Source organism: Sphaeroforma arctica (assembly GCF_001186125.1).
Source record: "Sphaeroforma arctica JP610 unplaced genomic scaffold supercont1.385, whole genome shotgun sequence".
Classification (NCBI taxonomy): domain Eukaryota; class Ichthyosporea; order Ichthyophonida; genus Sphaeroforma; species Sphaeroforma arctica.
This window is the reverse complement of record NW_014040173.1, coordinates 46,475-58,257: the sequence shown is the minus strand read 5'-3', so window position 1 is coordinate 58,257 and position 11,783 is coordinate 46,475. Positions and strand designations below refer to the sequence as shown.

At 42.3% G+C, this 11,783-nt stretch overlaps 2 protein-coding genes across 2 annotated transcripts in view; one reads left to right on the top strand and one right to left on the bottom strand.

Annotated features, from left to right (window-relative positions):
* Positions 1 to 594: 594 nt before the first annotated feature.
* Positions 595 to 6,234, top strand: SARC_05797 (hypothetical protein). The gene is made up of 8 exons (XM_014300334.1): positions 595 to 1,399; positions 1,851 to 2,112; positions 2,885 to 3,017; positions 3,773 to 3,835; positions 4,324 to 4,465; positions 4,998 to 5,070; positions 5,578 to 5,689; positions 5,981 to 6,234. Exons 1-8 carry the CDS (start codon positions 951 to 953, stop codon positions 6,097 to 6,099), a joined length of 1,353 nt encoding a protein of 450 aa, XP_014155809.1. The 5' UTR covers positions 595 to 950; the 3' UTR covers positions 6,100 to 6,234.
* Positions 6,235 to 6,857: 623 nt separating this feature from the next.
* Positions 6,858 to 11,783, bottom strand: part of SARC_05796 (hypothetical protein) — a 6,391-nt gene continuing 1,465 nt past the window's right edge. The window contains exons 2-9 of the mRNA XM_014300333.1: positions 11,348 to 11,652; positions 11,008 to 11,119; positions 10,259 to 10,483; positions 9,588 to 9,746; positions 9,187 to 9,262; positions 8,912 to 8,961; positions 8,405 to 8,569; positions 6,858 to 8,121 (exon numbers count right to left, since the gene is read on the bottom strand). Coding sequence (XP_014155808.1) covers positions 7,822 to 8,121; positions 8,405 to 8,569; positions 8,912 to 8,961; positions 9,187 to 9,262; positions 9,588 to 9,746; positions 10,259 to 10,483; positions 11,008 to 11,119; positions 11,348 to 11,652 — 1,392 coding nt within the window. The 3' untranslated portion in view covers positions 6,858 to 7,821. The remainder of the gene's footprint in view (positions 8,122 to 8,404; positions 8,570 to 8,911; positions 8,962 to 9,186; positions 9,263 to 9,587; positions 9,747 to 10,258; positions 10,484 to 11,007; positions 11,120 to 11,347; positions 11,653 to 11,783) is intronic.

The following is an 11,783-nucleotide window of genomic DNA, read 5'->3' as shown; positions in this document are numbered from 1 at the left end:
ATATGTATATATATTTATATATATAACGCCACACAACATTGATACATGAATTTCCGAATTCCTCACTAATAGTGTACATGATGTGAACTAAGTGACTATCACAATTCCATAAAATCATTATTTTGCTTGATTCAACGTTGGTTTGCACTGGGGTTTTACGACAGCGGTCTCATCACTTGCACGTGCAATGTTGATTTTATGTGTCTGATACTGTGCACCAAAACTTTAACGGTCTATTGTGAAAGCCACCTGATTTAATATGAACATTCTGACCTAGTGATGATATCCACAGCCTTTTTGAGTCAATGACCAGACCTTGTGTAGATATTAGTCGATAACCACACCCTTCGCCCTTACATAAAAAATACCCTGACCCAATATATGTATATCACTACATGCATGATGCAATAGATTACATTTCTCTACGGAATGTTTAGAAAATAGCTGCTGATTGGTGTGTGATCAAAATGCGCACTTTACTGCAATGCGACTATTGGATGGAAAAATACATATTTTCATAGCCTTCTGAAAATAGAACAATTTTGTAAAAATGAATCTGTTATAAATGGATGTTGATGATATTTGTGCTTTGGGCTTGTTAGTAGTTTCTTGTTTGTGCATAGTATGGTGCACCTTAAGCGCAGTACGTATGTAAATATAAGCGACATATTCCATGAGACGAGATATTATAAGATAACCACAGATACCGAATACTCTGGAAATAACTAAAAATTTCAACCATGACCATGGGAAGGGTGCAATTGTCGTGTATAGACTGGTGAGACCGTGCGCTGGATTGCGCTAAGTCCTACTCCATGGTATAGTTTAATCCGTCCACGCTCGCTCAGATCACATACATAGGTGATTCTTATATATACACATACACAATCTAAAAGTGTATATAATAGCCATTTCTATCTTTACAGTATCCGGTGTGTGAAATTAGAAGAATGAGATCGTTTGAGGTCAATGTGCCACGGCACCACTTGCAAACCACAGTACAATGTGTGCAACGAATGGGGTTTGCGCAGGCCGTGTTCGTGCCCACACCGCATCAATCAGCGCAGAGCCCTACGCTGCTGTTAAGTGCAGTCTTTGAACCCCAACCGAACGGAGATACAGACGAGCATGACCTTGCGTATGTAACTGAAGAGACATACGAAGAGGTGGTGAACTGTGTCAACACACAGTACATTGCTGATGAGAATGCACATGCTACATGCACCAGAAAGACAGCCGGTGCTAGGAATAAACGGAGAACCTCATATCACAATCGCATGCTGACGTCTGACGATGCCGTTGTATCGTACAAATCGAATGCATGCCATGTCGAGGGTGCACTCGACTGCAACGCAAATAACAGTCGCAAGCATATTCTCTTTCCCGACGATAGTCCGAAGTATGTATCCGAAAAGTCCTCAAGTTTTTCATATTAATATGGTGTATTTCTGTTAGAAGTCTCAAGCGATCTATCCTACCCCCATGTTGATAATGCTTTAACCGAGATATCAGATCCTCTGCTATAATTAATACACTTGCAACAAGATTTTCATTGGCACGCGGAGCTTGAATGCAATATCTAAAACGGACGTCTGATCGTGCTCATATTAATCTGAACGAGTTTTTCTACGTAGAGTCGTTTTGGCCTTGCGTTTGTTATAACATTTGCAGGTGCTGAGATGTAATTTCACCATTCAGCAGCGTTTTAGAAGTCGAATGCCATAGTTCATATTTTGGCAGAAACGTTTTTAGTGGCAAATTTGTCCTGCTTGTCCCCCTGATACCTTTTTATATCAAGAAAACTCATCAACGTTATTATTTCGTTGTGGCATCTCTGCACATTCATACAGATCATCCTCACCTCAAGACCATACCACGAATGGGTGCATCCGATTCAACTGTATTGAAAACAATGCGCAGCGAGCCATCACACAGCTCACGGCGTGTGGTGTAGGGTCGAAGTTTGGATACATCGCTGTGTGGGATACCTTTGCCCAGGATGGGGATGTAGAGGATGTCCTTGGCCTAGGTGGTGACGAGAGTGTCTCGTGGTGGCCCAAGCACGCCAAGCACCTGAGCGACTCGGAGGTGCTGCGTAAGATCGAATCACGGGTGAGTGGCCCGTGTGTAGTTTTGATAGTAACTGTTTTGGCGCTAACGTCTGTAAATTTTGCGGCAATCAAGAGTTCAAGTATGCCAAAACGGAGTAACTTAAAGAAATTAAACACTATTTGGTCGCGAGTGTATAGGTCTGTACGTGTTTTGGCAAAGTATTCAAATGCATACGTTTTTGTACTATTGCTGCTTCCTGTTTTGTGCTTCATAGATAGCATCTGAGCGTTGAGGAGGTGCTAAAAAAAGTCGGATTGAGACCGGGTGTATGCGTCTGTGTTGGCTAGACTCTCAGTCTGGTACGGAATAGTTTGCTGAACACCTGTATTATTAGCGAGTGCCGTGTCGAATTGAGTCGACGATGGGTTCCGTACATGTGTGCGCGAATACAAGTCTCGTAGGCTACATAAAATCTAAACATTTCAGTGTTGAGCTCCAGCGCACGTTTTTCGAGCTCAAGGTTGCCTAGCTCGACTCGAGTAAGGCGCAGTTTCTATCAATTGGCGTGGTTGTCATCTTACACTTCTGTATTTAGTTTTCCACGAATATCTCATTAGTTTTGAGGTGTCTGCGGAAATGGTGCTCAAGTATGTTCTATCAGTCTCTTATATCACTTGACTGCCTGTGGAAGGCGTTTAATTATGTAAACGCCTAGAGTGTTAGTATGTACTGTACAACAGTCTGTATAGTGATACAAATTTCTCTTAGCCCGCTTACCGTGTCACCAACGAATTTGTAATCCTTGTACCTGACTTCACTGGATACGCACCAGAACCACGTGACCTTTGACATCGTGGCACTTACGCTGTGTGGAGCCATGCTCAATGCCATCGGCCTCCTGAGCAAGAGCACGCCTTTTATCGTCGCGTCAATGTTGATCAGTCCCTTGATGGTTCCACTTCTCGGTACGTATTTATTCTGCCCTATGGAGATGTGTGAATCATTGTCAGAAATAGTATCATGTACACAACACAAGATAGCTAGTATTGTGGAGTGTTGAGCCGTGGCTATATCTGTCTGTTAGGATGGTGTCGGGGTCAACGATCTTGTAGCTGCGAGTGACTGTGAGGTGCTCCTGCCGAAATTTGCAGACCCTCCACACCCCTTTTTATTCCGGTTGGCCTATTCGCTTCAGGTCTATAAGAAACTTTAAGCGCAATCTCAGTTGTTTAATGATTCTCTTCTATTCAACTTTTGAATTTTGTGCGTACGGTACGATAATCAGCAAAAACGATCTTCCGGATGAGTTGGTCCGTGAACACTGTCATGGTCAGATATTTGGCCCCTTAATTTTTATTTTGCGTTACATTGAATTCTGGATTTATGTATAAAATAAATTGAATTGCCGCATGAGGTTATTATCATTATAGCCAAATGTCTGCCATAGCTTGATGCACAATAAGGATATAAATTATTGTGCAATACTGATATATGAACCAAAATACTATTTTCGCGTGATTGAGCTATATCGTACTTTAAAGTGTGGCTATTCACGGCCACGATGCACTTGATTATTGAAAAATTGTTCGAAATGACTTTTGACATTATGAACTAGACACAAATTGATGACAACTTTCACTGAATCTGACATTATAACACTTGACAATTTAAAGATGTCAAATATACATGATCATTCTTTTGCCCAACCCCCCTTAAATAGGATGTGTTTGGGGAATTAGTACCGGAGACACTGTCGTTGTACAGAAAAGTTTGGAACGCCAAGGTATGTGTGGGTGTTACGGGGACTACATCAGAAAACGATTCGTGGTCCTGATTCTATTTCCCTGCCGTGATACGCAATCTACAATCAATTTTGCGAGTTTTGAACTATGAGCACGCTGTAGGAGGCAGTCTGATTAAGGTATGTTATGTTGGAATCGTATATTTGTTTGCACGTTTATTTTTTGGGTGAGTCTATTAAGATATACACACTCGCTCTCAAATTCACATCCTTATCAGCGCCGTGTTGCACTCTGTACGAATGATGCTTGTCTCTGCACACATGTCAATTCCTGAGATTCTGCCGATGACTGAAGTCGTTCACGATACACACGCTAGGAAGCTGCTTCTGATGTCTCATAGGTCGATGATGGATTTAGTTCCTTCTCTGATCCGATTTACGTTGCAGGCTTATCCCTGACTCATGTATGGCCGTATGCTCGATTACTAATTCGCAGTGTACCAATCATCTCCCTGTCTTGCACCTATTAGTTAAACTGGTCAGCATCGCGTTTGTTGGCGGATTCCTGGTTGGGATCTGTGGTTGTATGGGCATGTACGCAATTGCAACACATGATACATACAAACACAGGCCATTCTATGGCTCCGGAAAGATCACTGACTTGCTCAATTGGTAGGTTGTGTTTTACAGTATGGTTACCAAATCGCAATCAAAACATGTCCTTATTTTTATTGTACATTTATCTAGATACTATTGTTGATCATTTATATATACACTTGAGTGAGGAGAGATCATTGGCTTGTAAACCTATTAGCAACCCAGACACATCCAGCCACATCTGAGCCAGAAATCAGTTATAGACGTATTTTATTACTTAAGTGAATGTGATTGTGTTCACCTTTTGGACTGAAATATGGAAGGTGAGATATGTGCTGCTCACAACTAGGCGTGGTATGTTCGATGATTGTGGCGGTATTCCCGTGCTAACTGTTATTAAAGACGGATGTTTCTCATAGTAAAGCGCGAAAGTAGAATACTGTATCGTTGTTGACCAACGTATTTCAATTCTCTTCGCTCAAATCTTAGACAACACACTTGCGAAAGTGTTTGCGCTCGCAACTGCCCTAGGTTTGCCCTTTAAGTTCAGGGCAGTTTAGAAAGAAAAGCGTTTGATTTATATATTTTGTTATCTTGATTGTTGCAGTGCGATATCGATCCCGTCAGGTGTCGCTGTTGGGATCTCGTACACAGGAGGGGCACCGATGCAGGAGAAACTGGTATTGCGCACGTTTATGTGTCTATGAAAATGGACACATGGCGCCTACCTGTTTGCAATTGTTTATATCCATTGTAGAACTCATGTACCGAATTGTGCAACTAAAACGGGATGTGTATTTGAAAAGATGAGTCTTAAATTGTAACGCGAAAGCGATTGAAAAAGGAGATTGTGCGTTGTTCATCAACGCGTGTTGTTATTTGTGTGCTTATTTTCTGGTGCCATTGACTCTCGTCTGGCAATAATAGTTCATCTGTCGGAAATTGCAGGCGTTGGCAGGGAATTGAAGGGAACGGTTCCCCGCGTTATTGTGCTATTAACTTTAACGATGTTGGAGGCCTAATTTTTCGCAGTCTATGCACGTACTCCTTGTGATTTTTTAAATTGTTTGAGTCATTTATCACACAATTAGTCTACAATACTACGTCAAAATAGTGCTTTACACCACAGCACACATTCATCACGCATCAATCAACTGCCGTATGGTTTATTACGACATGTGTTCCAGGTGGGTGTTGCACTGGCCGCCTCCATGCTGCGGCCGATAGTAGGGTCCGCAATGAACTTGTCACTGGGACTCTTTCTGTGGTCACACTTCGAACACGAGACAGCTGATCTGGGTAAGCTGCATGTGTATGACTTTAGTATATACAGACAAGTGTGAAATGATTTTTTATGGTGTAATAAATCAGGCCAACTGGATGTAATTGATATGTGCAATTTTATGAAATCGATTCCGTTAATGGTATCATAATTCAGACAGTTCCGATTATGGTTCAACAATTGCATATTATAAATCATCGAGCGGTAACATATCTTCTGTGCATGACGAGCGGTAACATATCTTCCGTGCATGAAATGATTGCTATTCTTTATGACAACCACTTCTCACATCACTTGGTGCCAAACAGTGCGGGCCAGGGACGGGGCTGTGATCTCTATGATGGTTTTTGTGCTAAATTATTCGGGAATTTGTCTGTCGGCAGCCCTGGTTTTCTGGATCAAAGGCGTGAAGGGGTTTCGGGACTAGAGTCAGTGTGAGAATTAAACTCTGACTCGGATTCATGGTTTAGTATAGGTAGTTATTCATTAAAGCATTTTCACTCGCGAAGTAACTATTCCTTGATCCGGAAAATTTATTTTCCACTGCTCGCTATGAAGCACTCATTTGTCACTTGTTCTACATGCTCACCTTTCGATCGATTGAATTCTGTGTTGACTCACGTAACAATGTCCTGTATACACCACTACCTTAGTGTTTGGCACTATCAAGAGTTGTGCTGTATGTAGTGGTGCACATTGGTGCCAACAATCGAGAAGCATCCCCAATTCAACCCACGGCCGGTATTACGTGCGCTACTATTGGGATATGTGGCAAAGAACAAAGGTCTACATGTCGAATCTGAGGTGCCATAATGCAAAAGCTCCGTATCGGCTTAACTGCAAAATTCGCTCTGTTATTAGCATTATCTGGTTGCGCTCCACGACAACATACTCGTATACTCATGACCGCACGGCAGGTGATCCACCATAAGCAAATTGGGTTTCAGCTGCGTGTACACCAACTAGATGTGGAAACACAAGTTTGTGTTCGACTGTATATGATTGAATAGATCGCCGCAGTTCATGCGCTAGTCTGTTTCAGCTACAAATGCTTGCAATTCATTGTTTACATATTTGTAGACTCGTCGGGAATCACTAAGCGTGTCGTCACGATCGTAGAATATCAGTAGTAAAAGATGTATGCGCGACCCGTATCTTCACGTTGGCCAGAAACCTGTGCTGTATATCTCTTATTTCTGGTTTCCGGGGACCTTGCCCCCGCAAGGAACAATCAATATCCGCTACGAAACGCGATTTGTACATAATTTTAATCCACATGGAAAAACTGGCAGTATTCAAACCCATGAGCTGGATCACCGGATGCACTCGCACGTTCCCCTAAACATACATTGGAATTGCCAACGGGGACACAATCGACTAGGCAACCAGCAGAAGATCGCCCAAAATTCCTAAATTTGCCTAGGCATACTTGCACAACTTCCGAAGCCACAAGTATACTGCTCATGACTGCTGTGCTCAACCTTTCGTAAAAGCAGAAACGTACGACGACTGAGTGGAAAACATAACGATTCTGACCTGAAAGATCTGGGATCGATGTTTCCTCCCAGTACATATTCCACCCTTATTGCATCGTCATTTCACGCCACAGTTGCGCGAGGTGTTACCGAGCAGTGCTGATGATAAAACAAACACTGCACGACAAAGGTCGCTGAATAAGCAATTCTTACACACTGTAGCTAACCACAATATCGTCTAATCCGTTTTGAAAGGCCGAATTGCTCGAACTGTCATAGAACGAGCCCCGACTAGATCCGTACTGTACATGAGTCTGTTGCGTTGCTACTGTGCGTGACGCAGTGGCGAGATCTTTTCACAATGCAGTGGTATGAAGCACTCAAGCCGCTCTTGTGATGTGAAAGTGCTCAGATGGTCGTATGTTTGGCTATTTTACGTTGTAGGCGTTGTGAGCTTTCCTGCTTTACACTATTTCGCTAACGTGCAGTTTATACGTTTGCGATACATAACAGCTATGTATGTAAATTGAGTTACGGATTAGGGTATGAAACTGGGCAATACAGCCGATGAACGAGGTTGCAAAAAAAAATCCCCTCGATACAATCGCGAGTTGATTCAAAACTCATTGACAGTGCAAGCTCCATTTGGACTTCATACACATGACTTAGTGCACTCACTGGCTCTGTTGTTTGACCAGCAGATTACCCACAATCAAGTGTTTAAGAGTGTGTCCCGGTTTGATTGTCCTCACAAACAATGGTGACCCCAAGCCACTTATGTTCAACGTCTCTCTTTGCAGTGAATACAAACCTTTAGCGGTCGTTAGCATTTTTTTCTCCGTATTTGCGACATTGTCTGTATTCGCATTATCATCGCTATTGTCTACTAACCCGGGGAATAGCATTGCAGAGGGCGCACTGTCAAGCATCGGGTCGAACATTTCCCATGCGAAGCCAGAGTTGCGAAGTACCGTCTGTGTGGCGGTATGAATACATCGCAACAACAGAGTTGGGTTGTTTCAAGACTTCAACTTCACAGGGTGTAAATTTATAAACACACGATACAATTAAGTTTCTCTGGCCAATGACGAGCACCGCGCTTTGCGATTGCACATGCCAAACTATACGTGGACTTAGAAACGCAAACGGAGAGCTAAACCTAGTTTAAAGGGGACTATGCAAAAGACCAGTATGGTGAGGTGGTCTGATAGAAATATACCACTTCGCACGCTCTCTCCCTGGGATAAATCTACCTACCTGAGTAAGACAAACATCGTTGCGCGAAGTGGACAGGAAGGTCGACCAGTCCGCCATATCGTCATATTGCACAAGGTATGCAGTGAAGTCTGGTGACAGCGCTACCCATCGTTTACCAAAATACAAGGGAAGATTGTTGGGAGTATTTTCCAGCTGAGAGCACTCCTGTTCAATTAGATCACATCGAAATGATTCTTATTTGCGACCATGTTGACTATTCAGGTTTTATTGCGTACATACGTAAATGTGCATGCACGCTAATATGAGGACAAATAAGGAACACTACTTGTATATCTGTCGCATAAACTATATTTTAATTCTAGACTGAAATTCGTTGCTCATCATTCTCGCCAACTACCCCTAATTCCACAAATAGTATCAAGAAATAAAACCGGGCCTTTTTTTGTCACGGATACGACGTCAGTATCACTACATTATCAAATGTAACAAAATAGTAATGACCCGCCAAATTGTTGATGGTTTTGTAAAAGTGATGCTCTTGCGTACCTGATTTCGACAGCGAATCTGTGTGTCAGCATTGCGTTCCAAGAACCCTTCTGCGAGTGTGCATCGATAGTCAATATGAATTGGAAATAAGTTCGTCGAAATTAGAAACTAAGGCAAATTTAAAAACGACCTATCAGACACTTAGAACAGCAAAAACGCTTGCGGTTATCACACTAGTTGGCAAAGAATGGGCGTTACAGCATAAAGTCACTTATTTTGCTCATTTCCAGAAAAGTCTGAAATTGAAAAAGTATGAGGAAAGAAAAAAATCTTACCGAGATTGTCCTTTACATTAAAACTGGATACGAAACTCACGCCCTTCTTGGTCACGATCTCGCGTGCGATCTCCGCCTGTACAATTTAGTTAAGATGGTATGCGTACACGTTTAGCGAGATCAACAAACTATCAGTCGTCTGCTTTTGCATACGTAAAAGGACCCACTAATAGCCGTGGCGCGTACCGGCTAATGTGAGCCAAAAAATCGCTACTGAAAACACACAGATCAATCACTTGATACCAATGGTGTCTTAATCTTAATACAACAGTCAATAACAGCAAATAATATCCATCATACAGACCAAACTGCAAATATCATACGCGAGAAGAAACCGCAACGAAATAACGCACACCGTCACGTATAAGAATCACCAACTACATTGAGATACAAACACGTACCGGTGATTTTATGGGCATAGATAGGCCACACAGGTTAATCGCAATGTCCCACCCTCCCACAGAGATGGCGTACTCGTAGACTTGCTTGTCGGGGTCGGAAAGTTCGGTACCTTTGACGGCCAGTTCTCGGCCACGCATCACGCGCACGTTATCAAGGTCCTGAATGAAATTGAGATGGTACATATAATTATATGTACGTGACTTTTTAAACTGATCTCTGAATTTGTTGAAGAACTTTGCCTTATTAGATCAGGTATACTATCATCGAAAGGTTGGATTGGAGAGAAGTATCGTATAAGGCCTGGTCTGAGCAATGTCATCTAATACTGGACTTCAAACATTTTACCGAGACTTCATATCGTGACGTGCCTAGATAAGGTAGTCGACAGATGGGAGATTCTGCCGGAGCAGTGCAACCTCGTGATCAATACCACAAAAATGAGATCATGCGTTGTCCACATACACTGCAAAACTGTGAAATACATGCACACATACAGATAATACAATAATAGTTACACATATCAAGTTTATAGAACATAGAAGTAATTGGCATTTGTAGAACAGTCTGTCAGAGGCACACGAGTGCAATAGTGAGAAGCAAAGCGTGTACATATCACAGGTTATACCCATCACACTGTTCGTGTATATATATTTCTTCTTATACCCCTCACCTCGTAGTATTCTCTGATGAGTTTGAGAAATGAAGAGTGAGATCTCCGCGTGATGTAGATCACAAACGTGTGTTTGGTCTCGTAGAGAATGTCCAGCGCCTCTTGCACTCCTAAAAAGTCGTCGGTCGTATCGATGAAGAATAGGTATGCTATACGCACATCGTTCTCTGGCGTACCGGCCCTGGGATACTCAATAGTCTGGCCCCCGTTTCTGTGTCGATAAATCTGTGTGATAGGTAGTACATTGTACTTAAAAATTATGAATTGTGGCACTGGCGGTATGGTAGTTGTTTGCTGAGACAAACATGTCGATACACTTCAGGACGTAGTATGTATAACGTTCAAGGTGCTACTATCCTTTGGGTTTGACTGGCGGAAAATCTGAGATTTGCATGTCGGCGAATGTGTGGTCGTAGTAATGATAAAAATTGGATTTTGATGACCCATTCCGCGTGGTCTACAAAAAAGAAATATATTGCCGGACATATAGTGCGCGATCGCATTGCTTTGCTGGTGTGTGTGAACAACGATATGTAGGCTTCCTACAATTCTGAATGCATGATAATTTTACAGATTCGACAAGAACAGTTAGGCCCTTTTATGATTTCACACAATTGACTCTGAAACACTTTTATATTCTATCCTTATTGAACTGTATTGTGCGTACTAGCCATAGGTCTTCATTTTCCACCGTTCCTATTAGTATAAATTGCCGAGTTAAAGAGCTCGAAGCGAGAGTAAAGACGTACCTGGTAAAAAGACGTGGGCTCATAATCACCCATGTCTCGGTTTTCCTTGTGTATGGTTTTATTTTCCTTGATGCTCTTCACTTCATCTTTGGATAGGCGGATGCGCAATTCCCTGCAAACGATCAGTTGATACATCAAATCTCGTTGAGTAACGTAAAGCTATAAAAAGCTAGGGTGACATCTAATTTTAATTAATGAAGGTTTTGAGTGAACTTTATGCATGATCGTGTATATTGGCGTAGGCTAAATGATACATACTTCCTTACGCATACGTATGGGCAATAATATGTATTGACCCTTCTGATTTCGTCAAATCCTATTTTTGTAGTCTATAACTCACCTTTCCTTCAGACTACGTTCCAGTTTCCCCACCCACTTCTGCATGCTATCATATTGAGCCCCGCCGGTGTACTTGCTCCCTAACTCCCGTCTACTCTCCTTCAACTTGTGCTTTAGCTTCGAGTCGAGTAACGTAAGGAACGCGTCGTCTTTAATACTCCCTGTATCTTTAATCGACATACGTTCCATTGCGGTATCCCAGTCTGATATGACCTCATCCGCATGGGATGCCGTGAGCACAGCGCCGCGACCGAATTGACCGCTAGCCACTGCGGCATCAATTGACTTCGGGGAAACTCTGTGCGTCTACAATTTCCGCATGAAACTTTTTAGTGTCTCACGTACTTTATGCCCAAATTTACATCGTAAGTTCAGGCTAGCGCTCTTCTCAGGATGAAACCAGAATGAACAGTGTATACGTTGTACATGCATACACA